Here is a 20,958-nt window from a genome sequence, read left to right on the forward strand (position 1 = left end):
GAGTCACTAAAAACAAAGACAAAACTCATTATGGGATGCGATGCAAATGCACATCATAGTATTTGGGGAAGTAGTGATACTAATGCAAGGGGAGAGTCCCTAATACAGTTTATTTTGCGTACTAACCTGGTAGTTTGCAATAAGGGAGATGCACCAACCTTCGTCACCAGGAACAGACAAGAGGTTTTGGACGTCACGTTGACCTCTCCGGAACTGAATGATAAGATATCTGAGTGGCAAGTTTTGAGGGAACATAGCTTCTCAGATCATCGCTACATCAGTTTCAAATTTGATGTTCATATCACCAAGATCATATTTCCGCCAAATGTTAGGAAAGCTGACTGGAATAGGTATAGGGAATCGTTCAATATGATGATACCGGAAATAAGAGAGACAAATATGAGAAATGTGCAAGATATCGAACACGCAGTGGAGCGGATTACTAAGCCCTTCAACATCTCACTGAAAGCTGCATGCCCTAGAGGAAAGCCAAGGGGGAAACATCGACCACCATGGTGGTTTACGGAATTAAGTAATATGAGGAAATCCTGCAGGAAGCTCTTTAACAAGGCAAAGTCCACCAGAGCCCCTGAGGACTGGGACGCTTACAAGAAGATTCTGAGAGGATACAAGCGAGAACTGAGAAAGGCTCAGCATAACTCGTGGAATGCTTACTGCAGCAGTATTGAGAATACGTCCGAGGCTTCCAGACTACGGAAGGTTCTAGCATCCACCAACTCCGCTCCAGGTTTCAGTAAAACATCGGAGGGCAATTGGACAACGTCCAGTGAGGAGACGCTGGAGGTACTATTGGACACACATTTTCCTGGAAATCAGACGGTTGAACCATGTACTGGCGGTGCCACAGTTGCTCAGCGGTCGTTTCCTGTCGAGGAAATTGTATCGGAAACTAGAATAAGATGGGCGCTAAATAGCTTTGGACCATTCAAATCCCCTGGACCTGATGGAATTACTCCGGCGGAGTTACAAGCTGTAACTGACAAAATTATCCCCTGGTTGTCGGTGATATATAAAGGATGTATCAACTTATCATATATCCCAGGAAAGTGGAGGGAAACAAAAGTCGTCTTCATACCTAAAGCGGGAAAAGCCTCTCACTCGAGGGCGAAGGATTTCCGACCAATCAGCTTATCCTCATTCCTACTTAAGACTCTGGAGAGGATGATAGATATTTATCTTAGAACTAGCATCGATTCAAGTTTGTTCTCGAAACGACAGCATGCATACTCGAAGGGCAGGTCTACTGAGACCGCACTACATGAACTAGTCAGCTTTATTGAAAGCTCACTATCTGTCAAAGAATACACAATCGTGGCGTTTCTAGACATCGAAGGGGCGTTCAATAATGTCCATCCCAGCTCAATATTAAATGGACTGACAACTCTAAATGTTGATCCAGTTATACTTAGGCTGTTAGACGAGCTTCTAAGGAAGAGACGCATTTCAGCCACACTAGGACAAGCAAACATACAAAGGTATGTGAACAGAGGCACTCCTCAAGGAGGAGTTCTATCACCTCTTCTTTGGAATGTTGCTATAAACGACCTTCTGGTTTCCCTAGAAAAAGAAAGGATACAAGTGGTGGCGTACGCAGATGATGTGGCGCTAGCAGTCGGGGGAAAATTCCCATCAACAGTTAGAGATATTATACAGAGAGCCCTCCGGATAACTGAGAAATGGGCGAATGATAATGGTCTTGGGGTAAATCCTACAAAGACAGAATTAGTCATGTACTGCAAAGATCGCAAAACTCCCACGGTTAGGCCTATTTCCTTAGGGGGTATTGAAATTCCCTTTGGTGATTGTGCAAAATACCTTGGTGTTATTTTGGACAGGAAGCTGAACTTTAAGCTTAATATTGAAGAAAGGTCGAGGAAAGCAACGGTAGCTTTATACTCGTGCAAAAAGGCAATAATGAAAAAGTGGGGACTAAAACCAAAAATTGTACATTGGCTATACACGGCAGTGGTTAGACCTATAATGCTATATGGTGTTGTAGTCTGGTGGCCGGCACTTCATCAGCCGACAAGTTTAGACAAAGTTCAGCGTATGGCGTGCTTGTGTATCTCAGGTGCATTCAGGAAGACAGGAACACATTCCCTTAATGTCATACTGCATCTATTGCCTTTAGACATTTCGGCCAAACAGTCAGCTGCAACAACGGCTGTGCGGTTGCGCGAGCTATCGCTGTGGTCGGAAAAAAGTTACGGTCACAGTTCGGTCCTCAAAATAATGCCAGATGTGCCTAACGTAGTGGATTACACTTTGGCGAGTCCACTTTTCGACAAAAAGTTTGAGACTCTAATTTCCAATAGTGAGGCGTGGTGTACACGGACCCCGGGGAATAAAAGATATATAGATTTTTACACTGATGGCTCCAAATTGGATGGCCAAGAGGGTTTCGGAGTATATTCTAAAGATCTGGAACTTCGAATAGCGAAAAGATTACCTGATCACTGTAGTGTTTTTCAGGCTGAAATATTAGCAATAAGAGTAGTGGTGAATTGGCTGAGAAGTAATGCTCCAAGCAATATTGGCATTAATATATACTCAGACAGTCAACCTGCAATAAAATCCTTGGACTCTGTGTTCAACTCGAAAACGGCCATCGACTGCCGCAAATCTCTCAATGAAATGGCTGAGCAGCACAATATTCACCTAATATGGGTGCCTGGCCATAGGAACATACCGGGGAACTGCGAAGCAGATGAGCTAGCAAGGCTAGGATTTACCTTACATATTCCAGGGGAACTACACGCTCACAAAAAATCGCTTCTGTAACATATACTCCCAAACATATTTTGCTTCAAGCATATACATTTTTGGCTATTGCCCAAACATTTATATGTTTGATCTCTTCCAATATATAATATGTTTGAAAGCATATTGGTCTAAACAATATATGTTTGGGTAGTCAATTTCCAAACATTTTGTATTTTTGCATCCAAATTCAATAATGTTGTCTTCCAAAAAACAATATGTTATTATGTGAACATATAATATGTTTGGAAGCATTTTGCACCCAAAAATATTATATGCTTAAAAAAAATTCTCCCAAACAATATTGTGCTCAAAATTTTATTTATTTATTTATATATTTACAATCATAATGAATTATGAAAATAAACAGGTAATATAGGTGCTAACAACATAGGTTTTCGACCTGAATGCTCAAAATTTTGTTTCTGCCCAATTGTATATTCCCCCACATCTTTCTCACTTCCACGAGATTTTTTAGTTCTTAGCACCTTTTTCTGTAGTACAAACATTGTAGAAGAAATTATTCAATTGTATGATTTCTTTTTTTTTTTTTTAATTTTACCTCTTGCCGGACGGGGATTCGAACAGCGGACCACACAGTTTGTCAGGATCAAAGAAGTAGCTGATCAATTGCCCAAGGAAAAATAAAATGTTAATTTTGTAATAACAAGCAACAACCACCAACTTAATTCAATATCGCTCCCTGTTAAATAGCGCTCCAAGCTACTAAACACATATATGTTTATAGGCTGTTTCTAAATTAATATATGTTTGCATCCAAGCATATTATATTTAAAAACATTTTATGTCCCAAACATAATATGTTCTAACATATTAACATATATGTCCCAAACATGTTATGCTAGTTTATGAACATTATATGCTTGCACTCAAAAATATTGTGTTTAAAAATTTGTGTTCCAAACATATAATGTTTATAGCCAAACATATGAAAAACAGTCTTTTTCATCCGTGTAGAATCTGTTGGTATGCCTCTGGCTACCTGCAAGCTCATACTGCGTGAGAAGGCTGTCATGATGGCAAATGTTCGATGGGAGAATTGTAAGGGTTGTAACGACACCAAGCAAATATGGCCCCATTTAAACTTAAACCGCACACTAGATATGCTAGTGTTCTCGAGACGCCAGATATCACTCCTGATATCTGCTATAACGGGTCGCTGCCTGATAGGGGATTTTGCAAAAACTATTGGTGCGAAGTATAATGACTATTGTATGAGCTGTCATGATGCGGAGGAAAAGGAATCAATAAAACACCTCTTGTGTGAGTGTCCTGCATTTTGTGTAAGGCGTAAGCAAATTTTAAGGGCATATAGCTTCAGATTACTGGCGGACCTGGAAAACGTTAACTTAAGCAGTCTGCTAATGTTTTTGGAACAATCTGGTTGGTTCAACAGAAGAAAATAATCGAGAAGGTTCAACGGTTAAAACTAGAAGTGCCCATATGTAATAGGTACTTTTAGTTAATGTGGTATCACAATGGACTGAATAGTCTAAGTGTGCCTGAATCTTAATCGGACTGCCACTTTAACCTAACCTAGGAACTTAACTGCTAAAAATGTTTCAATTAAAGTTAACCGGAGACAAGATATTTCGATTTTACTTTCTGTTAACTGGGAGTTAAAGTCTAACGGAGATACATGAAAATGGCAGTTAATATGATATTTAAGTGTGTCAAGTTTGATCTAATTTGGTTCAGATTTAGATAAGGCCTCCATGTATTCGTTCTTCCGGTTTATACAAATATGGCCATAATTCCCACACATGGCAAAAAATTCTGTGATGATTTCCCCATATCTTAGTCATATCCTACACACTGTAATGCCAGTATTTCCACAGAACGGTTGAGTTTTAAATACTTGACCAAATAATACATCACAACTCACACTTGACCACATACCTTGGCGAGATCTAACCAATATCCTTGTAAACTCGCCACTGCTGAGTAGCAAATATTGTAAATATTACTCAAATTGTCCTATATCTCGAATACATAAGTATCGCCTGATAAATCATAAACGCTCCTTGTACAATTACGAGTACATTAAAATTTCTCCCCCTTCATATTTCCCATACGTTTTTACTAACATTGTGTTTTATCCCAGGACGTTAGCCGATTTAAATTTTAATTCTAGAGATTTTGTAGAAGTACAAAAAATTGTCTCCATTATTAGTATTTGTATCTGGAAATGCAAATCTTTTTATAGATACCAGCAAATTTGAAGTAGTTGAGATGGCAACACAAATGTTTGTCTACATAGTGGTGAAGGGTATAATATAATCGGCCCCGCCCGACTTTTGACTTTCCTAACTTGTTTTTATACCCTTCACCACTACTGTGGTACAGGGTATAATAAGTTTGTGCATTTGTATGTAACGCCAAGAAGGAAAAGTCTGAGACCCATCGTTTAGTATACCGATCGTCTTAGAATTAAATTCTGAGTCGATTTAGCGATGTCCGTCTGTCTGTCTGCCTGTTGGTGTATTTTTGTGTGCAAAGTACAGCTCGCAGTTTTAGTCCGATTGTCCTAAAATTTCGTATAGGGTCCTGTTTCGCCTTAAAGACGATCCCTATTGATTTTAGAAAAAATCGGTTCAGATTTAGATATAGCTGCCATATATATTTTTCACCGATCTGGTCATAATTGGCGTGTTTATCAACCGATCTTCCTCAAGTTCCGTACATCCGAATATTTTATGAGTCTCGAAAAACTTGCAAAATATCAGCCAAATCGGTTCAGATTTAGATATAGCTCCCATATATAGATTTCGCCCGATTTACACTCATATGACCACAGAGGCCAATCTTTTTAGCTCCGATTTAATTGAAATTTTGCACAGGGAGTAGAATTAGCATTGTAGCTATGCGTGCCAAATTTGGTTGAAATCGGTTCAGATTTAGATATATCTCCCATATATAAATAGCTTTCGCCCGATTTACACTCATATGACCACAGAGGCCAATTTTTCACTCCGATTTAGTTGAAATTTTGCACAGGGAGTAGAATTAGCATTGTAGCTATGCGTGCCAAATTTGGTTGACATCGGTTCAGATTTAGATATAGCTCCCATATATATGTTTTTCTGATTTCGAATGGTCAAAATACCAACATTTTCCTTGTTAAATCGCCACTGCTTAGTCGAAAAGTTGTAAAACTGACTCTAATTTTTCTAAACTTCTAATACATATAAAGGGTGATTTGTTAAGAGCTTGATAACTTTTTAAAAAAAAAAACGCATAAAATTTGCAAAATCTCATCGGTTCTTTATTTGAAACGTTAGATTGGTCCATGACATTTACTTTTTGAAGATAATTTCATTTAAATGTTGACCGCGGCTGCGTCTTAGGTGGTCCATTCGGAAAGTCCAATTTTGGGCAACTTTTTCGAGCATTTCGGCCGGAATAGCCCGAATTTCTTCGGAAATGTTGTCTTCCAAAGCTGGAATAGTTGCTGGCTTATTTCTGTAGACTTTAGACTTGACGTAGCCCCACAAAAAATAGTCTAAAGGCGTCAAATCGCATGATCTTGGTGGCCAACTTACCGGTCCATTTCTTGAGATGAATTGTTCTCCGAAGTTTTCCCTCAAAATGGCCATAGAATCGCGAGCTGTGTGGCATGTAGCGCCATCTTGTTGAAACCACATGTCAACCAAGTTCAGTTCTTCCATTTTTGGCAACAAAAAGTTTGTTAGCATCGAACGATAGCGATCGCCATTCACCGTAACGTTGCGTCCAACAGCATCTTTGAAAAAATACGGTCCAATGATTCCACCAGCGTACAAACCACACCAAACAGTGCATTTTTCGGGATGCATGGGCAGTTCTTGAACGGCTTCTGGTTGCTCTTCACTCCAAATGCGGCAATTTTGCTTATTTACGTAGCCATTCAACCAGAAATGAGCCTCATCGCTGAACAAAATTTGTCGATAAAAAAGCGGATTTTCTGCCAACTTTTCTAGGGCCCATTCACTGAAAATTCGACGTTGTGGCAGATCGTAAGTCTATTCATGATGAAATGTCAAAGCATACTGAGCATCTTTCTCTTTGACACCATGTCTGAAATCCCACGTGATCTGTCAAATACTAATGCATGAAAATCCTAACCTCAAAAGAATCACCCTTTATATCGAGCGATAAATCATAAATAAACTTTTGCGAAGTTTCCTTAAAATTGCTTCAGATTTAAATGTTTCCCATATTTATACCCTGCGCCACACTGTGGAACAGGGTATTATAAGTTAGTGCATATGTTTGTAACACCCAGAAGTAGACGAGATAGACACATGGTGTCTTTGGCAATAATGGTCAGGGTGGGTCCCTGAGTCGATATAACCATGTCCGTCCGTCCGTCTGTCTGTGAACACATTTTTGTGATCAAAGTCTAGGTCGCAATTTAAGTCCAATAGATATAGCTCCCATATATATCTTTCACCCGATATGCACTAATATGGACCCAGCAGCCAGAGTTTTATACCGAGTTGCTTGAAATTTTGTACAAACATAACACTTAGTCGTATAGTCAAGTGTGCAAAATTTGATTGAAATTGGTTCAGATTTAGATATAGCTCCCATATATATATATCTTTCGCCCGATAAGGACTTATATGGCCCCAGAAGCCAAATTTTTGGCCGAATTTGGTTGAAATTTTGCACTAGAAGTACAATTAGTAGTATAGTCAAGTGTGCAAAATTTGATTGAAATCGGTTCAGATTTATATATAGCTCCCATATATAGCTTTCGCCCGATTTACACTCATATGACCACAGTGGCCAATCTTTTACTCCAATTTAATTGAAATTTTGCACAGGGAGTAGAATTAGCATTGTAGCTATGCGCGCCAAATTTGGTTGAAATCGGTTCAACCGATCACCAGATTTGACCTCCGGAGCCTCTCGGAATACCAAAATTCATCTGATTCAGTTGAAATTTGGTACGTGGTGTTAATATATGGCCTCAAACTCCCATGAAAAAATTGGTCGAAATCGGTCCATAATTATATATAGGCCCCATATAAACCGATCCCCAGATTTGACCTCCAGAGCCCCTTGGAAAAGCAAAATTCTTCCCATTCGGTTGAAATTTGGTACGTGATGTCAGTATTTGGTATCCCACAACCACGCAGGAATTGGTTCCTACCAACCCATAATTATATATAGCTCCCATATTAACCGATCTCCAGATTTGACCTCCGGTGCCTTTTGGAGAAGCAAAATTCATCCGATCTGCTTGAAATTTGGTACGTGGTGATCGTATATGATATTTAACAACCATGACAAAAGTGGTCCATATCAGTCCATAATCATATATAGCCCCATATAAACCGATCCCGAGATTTGGTTTTGTAGCCTCTTGGAGGCGCAAATTTCATCCGAGTAAGTTGAAATTTGGTACATTGTGCTAGTATATGGTCATTAACAACTATGCCTAACTAGGTCCATATCGGTCTATAGTTATATATATATCCCTCAGATAAATCGATTTCCAATCACACAAAAATTGGTCCATATCAAGTTCATAATTGTATATAGCCCCCATATCAGCGACCCCCATATTTCAATTCTGGCTTTCTACGTACCGTGCAAAAAGTCCATATCGATTCGTAATTATTTGTAGACTTAACTATACATAACTTTTTTGTCTAATATGTACCACGTATGGACTAACTCACAATTTAGAAAACGATGTTAAGAAGTTTTAAGATACCACAACCCAAGTATTTCGATTGTGGATGACAGTCTTTCGTAGAAGTTTCTACGCAATCCATACATAAGATTCGGCCTGGCCGAACTTACGGCCGTATATACTTGTTTATTATTAACGTTGTCTTTGCATCTAACCTGGAAATTACGTACAAAATCTAGAAGTGATTGGAAAAATAATATGTGTGAATGTAAACATATATAAATTCAAAAATTTCGAGTAAACATATATACGTCGTGATATTTTATTCATAGAGCGACAGAGACAGAGAGAGAGAGAGAGAGTGTAGAGAAAGAAATAGAGATGGTGATGGAAACCGGGAGGGTTGACGAAAGATATCAACATAACACAGTGAGAGAATCAAAAGAGATCAATTTCTGTTAAACTGTTTGTATGTTGTTTCAGAAAACCGTTTTATGAGTTCATTTGGTTTGGCTATGCTCTTGGCATGTTTAGAAGACTTCGTCATAAATTTGATATGCTTAAGTCAAAATACTATCTAACTTGAATATTAAAATGAGTATTCGGAGAGAATATACATTCGGAACCAAGAGAATAGACATTTGAAAACAAGAGCACATGTTTTGTGTTTTCTTTATCATTTTTGCATTATGGGCACAATTTTTTTTCGGAACGTAAGTAACGTCGAGTAAGTCAAAATATTCAAACAAAGGAAATTAAAAAAAAAACAGTGGAAAATATAAAACATACAAAGTGATCTTCATAAAAAATAACGAAAAGGCACTATTTTTAGAGTTGGGACAGTACACCCTCACAAAAAATCGCTTCTGTAACATATACTCCCAAACATATTTTGCTTCAAGCATATACATTTTTGGGTATTGCCCAAACATTTATATGTTTGATCTCTTCCAATATATAATATGTTTGAAAGCATATTGGTCTAAACAATATATGTTTGGGTAGTCTAAGTTCCAAACATTTTGTATTTTTGCATCCAAATTCAATAATGTTGTCTTCCAAAAAACAATATGTTATTATGTGAACATATAATATGTTTGGAAGCACTTTGCTCCCAAAAATATTATATGCTTTAAAAAAATTCTCCCAAACAATATTGTGCTCAAAATTTTATTTATTTATTTATATATTTACAATCATAATGAATTACGAAAATAAACAGGTAATATAGGTGCTAACAACATAGGTTTTCGACCTGAATGCTCAAAATTTTGTTTCTGCCTAATTGTATATTCCCCCACATCTTTCTCATTTCCACGAGATTTTTTAGTTCTTAGCACCTTTTTCTGTAATACAAACATTGTAGAAGAAATTATTCAATTTTATAATTTTTTTTTATTTTAATTTTACCTTTTGCCGGACGGGGATTCGAACAGCGGACCACACAGTTTGTAAGGATCAAAGAAGTAGCTGATCAATTGCCCAAGGAAAAATAAAATGTTAATTTTGTAATAACAAGCAACAACCACCAACTTAATTCAATATCGCTCCCTGTTAAATAGCGCTCCAAGCTACTAAACACATTTGTTTATAGGCTATTTCTAAATTAATATATGTTTGCATCCAAGCATATTATATTTACAAACATTTTATGTCCCAAACATAATATGTTCTAACATATTAACATATATGTCCCAAACATGTTATGCTAGTTTATGAACATTATATGCTTGCACTCAAAAATATTGTGTTTAAAAATTTGTGTTCCACACATGTATATTTATATATATATTTATAGCCAAACATATGAAAAACAGTCTTTTTCATCCGTGTACAGGGGGAAACAGTGAAAAATTAAAGAGTAAGATCTTTAAAAACAAAGTTTAGTTCCTCTTTATTAATAAGTAGTCCAAGAAGAGTTGACGGATACTTTCCAAAATAGAAGCGGCATAAAGTTCGAGTTTTGCCGCTACATTTTAGCGGCAAATCTCCATGGTAACATCATAATAACATTATAACTTTTTTGGGCAAATTGTATTATAACTTGGTGGTCAACAATTGAATAAGATTATTTTCTTTAAAATAAATTATTGAAGAAAAGTAAACGTGAAAACATGGCCATTTTAACGCGATACTGCCAACTTTATACCTGTCTTAAAAATGAATTTAAGTACAAAATTATTCGTTAATAAAAATTAATATTTATTTGTAGTTCTAAATAAATGGTGTTACATGCTAGCAAACAATTGTTTTTTTGTTACAACATTTAAGTAAAATGTTAAGTAAGTAAAGTCTAAAGTCGGGCGGGCCGACTATATTATACCCTTCACCACTTTATAGACCACAATTTGTGTTACCATCTCAATTTCTTCATGAAGGTTTATATTCCCATATAAAAATATTTATATCCGATTTGGAGACAATTTTTGTACTTCTACAAAATCTCTAGAATTAAAATTTAAATCGGATAATGTCCTGAGATGAAGCACAATGTTACTAAAAAAATATGGCAAACATTTAAATCTTAACCAATTTTGAGGCAAGTTCGCAAAATTGTATTGAACCGATTTCAACCAAAATTCGCTCGCATATACAGAACCTTAATTCTACCCCCTGCGCAAAGTTTCAAGTAAATCGGAGTGAATCTTTGGTCTCTGTGGGCAAGACCGTATTCAGGGGGGATGAGGGGGATCAAACCCCCCCAAATGAATGAATATTTTTATATAAATAAATATATATTTTTAGCTGCATAGAAAAATCTTATCGAAGATGTTGAAAAGCTGGAGGTTTCATTTTGAAAAACGCTTACCTATAAAACTTGCACAGCCAAACACACATGTGTAAATGAAATGGCGCAAAACCTGCGAAAAGAACCTGCCTAATTCAGCGATGGAAGCCATAAAGAGATTTTTCCAAACGTGCATATTCTTTTAAAAATTTTGGTCACTTTGCCAGTTACTCAGGGATGGAAAATACAATTTTTAAGAAAGTACAAAAAAGGTATTTTTTGAGCGGAAAGGTACTTTTTACTAAATTTCAACAAAAATTTCACTGGAAGATTATTGTCAAGAGACTGAATTTTAAAGAAAATAAAATTTTGACAAAATTTTCTATAGAAATAAAATTTTGCAAAAATTTCCTATAGAAATAAAATTTTTACAAAATTTTCAATTGAAATAAAATTTTGACAAAATTTTCTATAAAAATAAAATTTTGCAAAAATTCTATATAGAAATAAAATGTTGACAACTATTTCTACCGACATAAAAAATCGATAATATAGAATCGCATTCTTTTTTCGACTAAAACTTTCTTGAAGTTCAATAAAATCCTGTTTTTGACTATGTCTTTTACAAAATCGAGATTTTCTTCCCACATGAACATGTCTGTTTTGCCATATTTGTAAAAGACTATTAGCAAATAAGGTTGATAAAGACTTTCTCAAAATATTAAAATATTTTGTCAAAGCTATTGTACCATAAATGTGATATCGACTCAAAAATGTCTACACAAAAGGTACTAAATCATTCGCGGGGGTACTGCGGTACTGACAGGGGTGAAAAAGGTTTGAAAAAAGTACTATAGTACTGCATTTTCCATCCCTGCAGTTACTACGTGCTCATCCGAACGTTCATTTTCAACAATGAAGAGATTGAAGACGTATCTTAGAAATTCGACTAGCGAGAGTAGACACAAAGGATTGGCATTAATGTCGGTTCATCGCCGAATAAATGTGCCGACTGAAGAAGTCATTGATTTATTTGCTGCCCAAAAAGCCCGTCGGCTCAATTTAATATTATAACAAGTATATACAGCACTAAGTTCGGCCGGGCCGAATCTTAAATACCCACCACCATGAACCAAATATTAGGGTTTCCTTTGAAATTTCAGGAGGGCTTGAGGACTTGAGGATATTCCCGAAGATAAATTTAAAGATTTCACCTATGAGGACTATATCAGATTCTGGATTTATAAGAATCATTTTTGTTTGAGTTTTAAAGGAATCATTAACATCTCATGTAAGTTTGCAAGAAAATTATAAAATAAAGTCTTGATTTGAAATCTTAAATCTGTAGAACTAAAATCTGGAAATTTTACATTGAGTTTCAAGCAATTTTCATGATCAGTGCACCTTTTACACCCTCAAGAAGTGAAGTCGGTCTATATGGAGGCATTACCAAAAGGATCGATAAAAACTTAATCCGATACACGTTTTTGTGAGCCTAAAATACCAGAATATTTACAATTTCAGGCAAATCAGATAAAAACTACGGTTTCTAGAAACCCAAGGAGTTAAATCGGGAGATCGTTCTTATGGGGGCTATACTAAAATATGGACCGATACTCACCGTTTTCGGCACACCTCTTTATGACCCGAAAATACCTCTAGATTTCCAATTTCAGGCAAATAGGATAAAAACTTCGGATTCTAGAAGCCCAAGAAGAAACATCTTGAAATCGGTCTATATGGGGGCTGTACTAAAATATGGACCGATACTCACCATTTTCGACACACCTCTTTATGGTCCTAAAATACCTCTAGATTTCCAATTTCAGACAAATTGGATAAAAACTACGGTTTCTATAAGCCCAAGACCCCAAATCGGGAGGTGGTTTTATATGGGGACCATACCAAAACATGGACCGATACACACGTATTTGTGGTCCTACAATACCTCTAGATTTCCAATTTCAGGTAAATTGAATCACAATTTTTGGCACACGTATTTGTGGTCCTACAATACCTCTAGATTTCCAATTTCAGGTAAATTGAATAAAAACTGCGGTATCTATAAGCCGAAGAAGTAAAATCGGGAGATCGGTCTATATGGGGGCTATACCAAAACATGAAGCGATAATCACCATTTTTGGCACACCTCTTCATGGCCATAAAATACCTCTAGGTTTCAAATTTCAGGCAAATTGGATAAAAACTACGATTTCTATAAGCCCAAGACCCCAAATCGGGAGGTCGGTTTATATGTGGACTATATCAAAACCTGGACCGATATAGCCCATCTTCGAACTTGACCTGCCTGCAGACAAAAGACGAGTTTGTGCAAAATTTCAGTACGATTGCTTCATTATTGAAGACTGTAGCGTGATTACAACAGACAGACGGACATCGTTATATCGTCTTAGAATTTCTCCCTAATCAAGAATATATATACATTATATAGTCGGAAATCGATATTTCGATGTGTTACAAACGGAATGACAAACTTATTATACCCCGTCACCATTCTATGGTGGTGGGTATAAAAATATTGTATACATACCTATGCATACATAAAATTTTCTACACATGAGATTATATGAATATTTTTTTTAAAGTTGAATATTTTGCATATTTTACGGGACTGGCAAAACATTCAGATGTACGGAATTTGAAGAAAATCGGTTCATAAATACGTGAATTGTGATCCAATCGGTGATAAATATATATGGCAGCTATATCTAAATCTGAACCGATTCTTTCCAAAATCAATAGCGATTGCCTTTGACCCGAAGAAAGACATCATGCCAAATTTGAGGACGATCGGACTTAAACTGCGACCTATACTTTGTGCAGAAAATTACATATACATGCATCATGCGGGAAATGCATCAACCACAGAACCGGTACAGGACTAGTCCCTGGTGTGTATGGACCAGTCCCAGTTCTGGCCAAAACATATGGAAGGGACCGGTCACTTTAACATGGGTTTGTCATTGACGGGTTAAATTTACATTTTAGGACGCGTCTTGGACTGATCCCAAAGGACACGTCCTGGGACAATTTAGCAGGAGCACCCCACAGACAGGTCCGCAGGAACCAGTCTCGGACAAACTCTTAGAAATCCGTTTCAATTTTGGCATTCCAATCGCACCCGAAATGAAAAAAAAACTTTGAAATATGTCGAATATGGAAATGTGAAAATGCTTGATATTAAAATCTTAATGGATCTAAGATTTTAACATCAAGCGAATACTGAAATAAATAAATTACGACTACTTAAAAATTGCAACTAACTGGAGCACAAGTACCAGTTCTATGATAGGTCCGTCAGTGGCAATTTGCACCAATTTCCGATAGGGTATGTACACCAAAATTTGTGTTACCATCTCCTTGAAATTTGTTTGAAATTTGAACTCAACCATTCTGTGGAAAGTCTGGCATTACAGTGTGCAGGATATGATAACGATATTGGGAAATCATCACAGAATTTTGTCTAAAATGTGGGTATGTTGACCATATTTGTATAAACCGGAAGAACAACTATATTGAGGATTTATTTAAATCTGAACCAATTTAGATCACACTTGATACACTTAAATAGAGAATTAAATACATTCTCTGTGGAAACTATCAAGTCAATTGGAGGAAAATGTCATTAAAAATGGGATTAAAATATGAAACATTCTACCACATTTCCCCAACTCTGGCGTAGACATGAACCGATTTTGATCAAATTTGATATTCATAGTTAGAATAATAATTGTGCAATCTCTGCAAAATTTCACGTAATTGGGAGAATAACTTTGGCCTCGGTGGTCATATGAGTGGAAATCTGGCGAAAGATATATATGGGAGCTATATATAAATCTAAACCGATTTAAATCAAATTTACCAAGCATTGGTAGAATGTCAATTCTACTCTCTATGCAAAATTTCACGAAAATCGGTAGTAAACTTTGGCCTCTCTGGTAAAATGAGTCTAAATTGGACAAAAGATATATATGGGAGCTATATCTAAATATGAACCGATTCGGCTGATATTTTGCAAGTTTTTCGAGACTCATAAAATATTCGGATGTACGGAATTTGAAGAAAATCTGTTGATAAACACGCCAACTATGACCAGCGATTGTCTCCGTCCCAAAAAACGACCCTATGCCAAATTTGAGGACGATCGGACAAAAATAAATCGACTCAGCATTTAATTCTACGACGATCGGTATACTAAACGATGGGTCTCAGACTTTTCCTTCTCAGCGTTACATACACTCTTAGAAACATATGTTTTTCATATGTTCCGATATAAACAAAATGTGTTTCGGGCACAATTTTAAAACACAATATATTTAAGTGCAAACATGTAATGTTCCTAAACTAACACTAAATGTTTGGGACATCTATGTTAATATGTTAGAATATATTATGTTTGGGGCATGAATGTTTCATAAAAATCATATGTGTGAATGCAAACATATATAAATTTACAAATTTCGACTAAATATACATATGTTGTGATATTTTATTCAAAGCGACAGAGAGTGAGAGAGAGTATAGAGAAAGAAATAGAGATGGAAACCGTGAGAGTTGACAAAAGATATCAACATAACACAGCGAAAGAATCAAAAGAGAACAATTTCTGTGAAACCGCTTGTATGTTGTTTCGGAAAACTCTTTTATGATAAGGCCAAAAATTATATGCTTAAATCTAAATATTATTTAATTTGAATAAAGAGAATGGACATTCGGAACCAAGAGAATAGACATTTGAAAAACAAACAGCATATGTTTTCGCCTTGAGAGCAGCATTTTATGTATGTGTGGACATGTGTTTTGTTTATCATTTTGGCATTATGGGCACAATTTTTTTCTTGGTTCGTTAAAAGAAATCAGGGGTCTTCATAAAAATAACGAAAGGGCACTATACCCTTTTTAGAGTTGGGACAGTAAAATGAAATAAGGAGGAAATAGTGAAAAATTACACAGTTAAATGTATAAAAACAAAGTTTAGTTCCACTTTATTAATAAGTAGTCCACGAGGAGTTGACGGACACCTTCAAATATAAAAGAGGGCATTAAGTTCGAGTTTTGCAGCTAAAACAACTTAAAATGTTTATTTTCTTAAAAATGAATTATTAAAGCAAAATAAAAGGCATTTTAGAGCGATGGTGTTAAATGCTAGTAAAAACTGTTCACACCTAAATAAATTTATGTTTATATTATAAAATTATTTATGTATGTTTATACTCGACTCCACGTTTTTCTTTTGTTAGAGTTTTTGAATACCTTCCAAATTTTAAAGTTTTGTACCAAAAACAGTTGATTGTTACAAAATTGTTATTTTTGCAATAAAAAATATTTTAGCCAAAAATCAGTCAATTTCGTTTATATCAAGCACTGTTACTGACTATAAATCTTTAATAACCCACATTTCGAAGATTCATTATAAAAATTTAATATAGTATAAATATAAATGTGTAAATTAAAAAAAAAGTGTTCGGTCGGAGCAGGGATTGAACCCACGACCCTTTGCATGCAAGGCAGACATGCTAACCACTGCTCCACGTGGCAAACAAATGTATGTTTCTGTTAAATAATGTTATGTTTGCATGGGCTCGTGGGCGCTGCAATCTATGCTATATAAATGTAACTTATAACGATAATTATGTGCTGGTGACCATAACAGCTACGTAGCCCAGTGGATAGTGTGTTGGCTTACAAACTGTATGGTCCTCGGTTCGATTCTCCGTGCAGGCGAAAGGTAAAATTTAAAAAATTTATAAAATTGAATAATTTCTTCAAAATTATTTGTATTACAGAAAAAAGTGCCAAGAAGAAATATATTTCGTGGAAGTAAAAATAACGTGTATGTTAGGGAATGAGCACAATCGTCTTTGGGAAAAATTCTTCCAAGCATATAATATTTTTGGGCTCAAAATGCTTCCAAACATATAATATGTTCACATAAAACAAACATATTAATGTTTCGGCAGTATCCAATAATATATGTGCTTCCTGCAAAAATGTTTGGAACATATGTTAAAGAAGCGATTTTTTTTGAGGGTGTACTAATGCACAAACTTGTTATACCCTGTACCACAGTAGTGGTGAAGGATATAAGAATTTATAAAATTGAATAATTTCTTCTACAAAGTTTGTATTACAGAAAAAGGTGCTAAGAACTAAAAAAACTCGAAGTGAGAAAGATGTGAGGGAATATACAATTTTTGAGCACAATCTTCTTTGGGAGAAAATTCTTCTAAGCATATAATATTTTTGGGCTCAAAATGCTTTCAAACATATTATATGTTCACATAGGTTAGGTTAGGTTAGGTGGCAGCCCGATGTATCAGACTCACTTAGACTATTCAGTCCATTGTGATACCACATTGGTGAACTTCTCTCTTATCACTGAGTGCTGCCCGATTCCATGTTACGCTCAATGACAAGGGACCTCCTTTTTATAGCCGAGTCCGAACGGCGTTCCACATTGCAGTGAAACCACTTAGAGAAGCTTTGAAACCCTCAGAAATGTCACCAGCATTGCTGAGGTGGGATAATCCACCGCTGAAAAACGCTTTGGTGTTCGGTCGTAGCAGGAATCGAACCCACGACCTTGTGTATGCAAGGCGGGCATGCTAACTATTGCACCACGGTGGCTGTTCACAAACATAAATAACTTATAGTTTTTGGGAAGACAACATTATTGAATTTGGATGGAAAAATACAAAATGTTTGGAACTTAGACTACCCAAACATATTATATTGTTTAGACCATTATGCTTTCAAACATATTATATATTGGAAGAAATCAAATATATAAATGTTTGGGCAATACCCAAATATTTACATGCTTGAAGCAAAATGTGTTTGGGAGTATATGTTACAGAATCGATTTTTTTAGGGTGTAGTCACCGACCAATGTTTGCATGGTTGTTAAAGGCAATAGACTAACACCTTGTATCGAATTTCAATCGGATCGGAAGAAGTTAGCGTGAGGTGTTCACGTGAGTGAAATTTTACGCACGCTTACGTACAATATGTGGGTAGACGTTCACGCTCACGTAATTTCATTAAATGAAAACTTATATTCACGCTCACCCACTAACAACGTTTGAAGCCTCACGCATGATTCGCGACAATTTTTTACCAACGAACCATCAAACAATGGACGCTATTGAAAACTGGGCGTGGTTAAATCCGTGGTGTGAAAATGTTGAGTATGATTGCAGTCGGTGAGTATGAATTTTATCGTGAATGTGAATTTTATCGTGTAGTAGTAGAAATTTTACTCAAGCACATTCACGAACAGAATTTGATTTTCGCTCATGCACGACACATTTTTGTGTTGTCCCATTCACAAGATTTAGTTTAAATTTTATTCACACGTGTCACGATAACACGCCTCTAATTTCAGCAGACGGGCGGACGGCTGTCGCAAGATCGACTCAGAATGTCACCACGAGTATATATATACGTTATAAGCATCACGCAGAGAAGAAACGTGATTGTCACAATCATATTCGAACAGCAAAATAATATGATAGGAGCTATTTTTGCGGCGACCATGTAACATTTTCACCTGTAACCATGTTGGCTCAGTGAACATGGTTCTAAGAAAAATAAAATTGTCCTCATCTAAAATGTTATTATATTGATAAAAAGTATTTTGTTGGAATCAAAAGACAATGGTCACGATCTAAAATGTTATGGTTTTCGTCAAAAATGTTTTTCTTCCAGTTAAAAGAACAGGGTCACAACCTAAAGTGTTTTGATCTTTATGAAAAAACTTTTTTCGTCGACGAAAAAAGGACTAGAAAATTATTTTCACAAAGATAAAATACGTGGTTTTCGCGACAATTACATGATCTATATAAACAGCATCCATTTATGCTGCAAACATGTTTTTTCTGTGCGTGATAATGACAAAGTTAATACATTAATAGTTAATACCCCATCCTATGGTGGAGGGTATTAAAATATGACACTTTATTTTGTTGCATTAAACCGATACTACAGGCACAGAAAAACATGTTCGGAAATGGTAGCCGCATCCATTTAATGCTTATCTAGAGGATGTAATTGTCGCTAAAACCATGTATTTTGTCTTTGTAAAACGAATTTTCTAGCCGAGAAAAATGTATGTTGGCAATAAACATTTAAATGGTTCTCAAATGCCGTAAAAATGCTCTATTATTTAAATGATAGAATTTGAGACCATTACATGTTCGGGAAAATCATGTACCATTACATGGTCATAAATACCACGTACATTTTTTCGTAACCATTAAATTTTTTAAATTTTTTTGCAGCGAAAATAATTTTATAAAAACTTTGAACATGTACATATGATTTTCATACCAAAGCAGAGTGTTTATAAATATGTGTTGGTTGCTTGTACGACACTATAAATACAAATAAACAAGGAATTAGTTAATAAATAATTAAAGTTACTTTTGTGTTTTCTTTTCTCAAGTGGCGTCCTTTTTTCGCCGACAAAAAAAGTTTTTTCATAAAGATCGTAACATTTTAGGTTGTGACCCTGTTCTTTTAACTGGAAGAAAAACATTTTTGACGAATACCATAACATTTTAGATCGTGACCATTGTCTTTTAATTTAAACAAAATTCTTTTGATCATGATATTGTTCAAACATGAGGACAATTATATTTTTCTTAGAACTGGGTTCACTGAGCCAACATGGTTGCAAATGAAAATGTTACATGGTCGCCGCAAAAATAGCTCCTATCATATTATTTTGCTCTTCGAATATGATCGTGTCAATCATGTTTCTTCTCCTCGTGTATACTTGTTTTTGTTTTTTTTTTGTGTTGTGCAAAAGGTCGTAATGTCGATTTTCGACCCTCTTAAAAATAGCATGAGAAAGCACTAAATGGGACTTACACTTTAAATTGTCCTTGCGACCATTTCCAAATACTTCTTCAACTTTTGATTTTTTAAAATCGTTTTTAACCTCCAATAGCATGTCAGCACGATTTTCGAAAAATGCCCAATCCATAATCGGTTCCTCATATCCATCGTCATTATATAGCGTTAATTGTATGACTTTGCCATCTCTATTGAAGTATGGTGAGAATCTTTGATGCTTAACTTTCTTATACAGAATTGTTTTTTGTAACTTTGGAAATCTTTCTTCAAATTCCTTTTCGTCAATGTGCAATTTGGAGACCCAAGAAGGAATGGTATTTATGTGTTTTTCTTTCATAATATCAGATTCATCGCTCAGCTTTTTTTCTATGCATTCGCCCGGCAACAAACGTTCCCAATCGTGGGTATTTTGCAGATCCCATCGAATCTCTCCAACCCTCACGTATGTTTGTTTATTCACATAGTACTGGGTGTGGTTCCATACACTGTCTATTAAGATATAGTCCATGCAACTGCTACTACGATAGAAGCCAGTCGAAGCCTCAATGAAATCAACCTCAATTCCATCTCCCGCACTGTCCTCCATTTCTTTGTCGGAATTCATATCAACAGTTGAATTTTTTATTATTGCAATCCATGCATGTGGTCTGCGAAAACGGAATCTATCCGCATCACGTTGTTCCAATTCCTGTCAATAAAAAGACACAAACATAATCTGACTACATTTTGATAACTTTGGTGAATCTAGTTTATTTTTTTTTTTTTTTAATGTTCGCCTGAAGTGTCTCTGTATAGAAGACACAGAGGTCTTTTTATCTTATTTTCATGAACCCGAATATAAAAGAGTTTTGGACATAAGTATGATGTGATTACTGTATATTAAAACACTTATAAACGGCCGAAATTCGACCAGCCAAAATGGAATATA

General features: G+C 35.8%; 1 protein-coding gene across 1 annotated transcript in view; it reads right to left on the bottom strand.

The window, feature by feature from the left end:
* Positions 1-20,958, bottom strand: part of lobo (coiled-coil domain-containing protein lost boys) — a 103,966-nt gene that overhangs the window by 26,305 nt on the left and 56,703 nt on the right. Inside the window, exon 5 of the mRNA XM_075299669.1 lies at positions 20,046-20,718. Within this exon, the coding sequence (XP_075155784.1) occupies positions 20,046-20,718 (673 nt within the window). The remainder of the gene's footprint in view (positions 1-20,045; positions 20,719-20,958) is intronic.

This window comes from Haematobia irritans, chromosome 3 (genome assembly GCF_050003625.1).
Source record: "Haematobia irritans isolate KBUSLIRL chromosome 3, ASM5000362v1, whole genome shotgun sequence".
In the NCBI taxonomy this organism is placed as follows: domain Eukaryota; kingdom Metazoa; phylum Arthropoda; class Insecta; order Diptera; family Muscidae; genus Haematobia; species Haematobia irritans.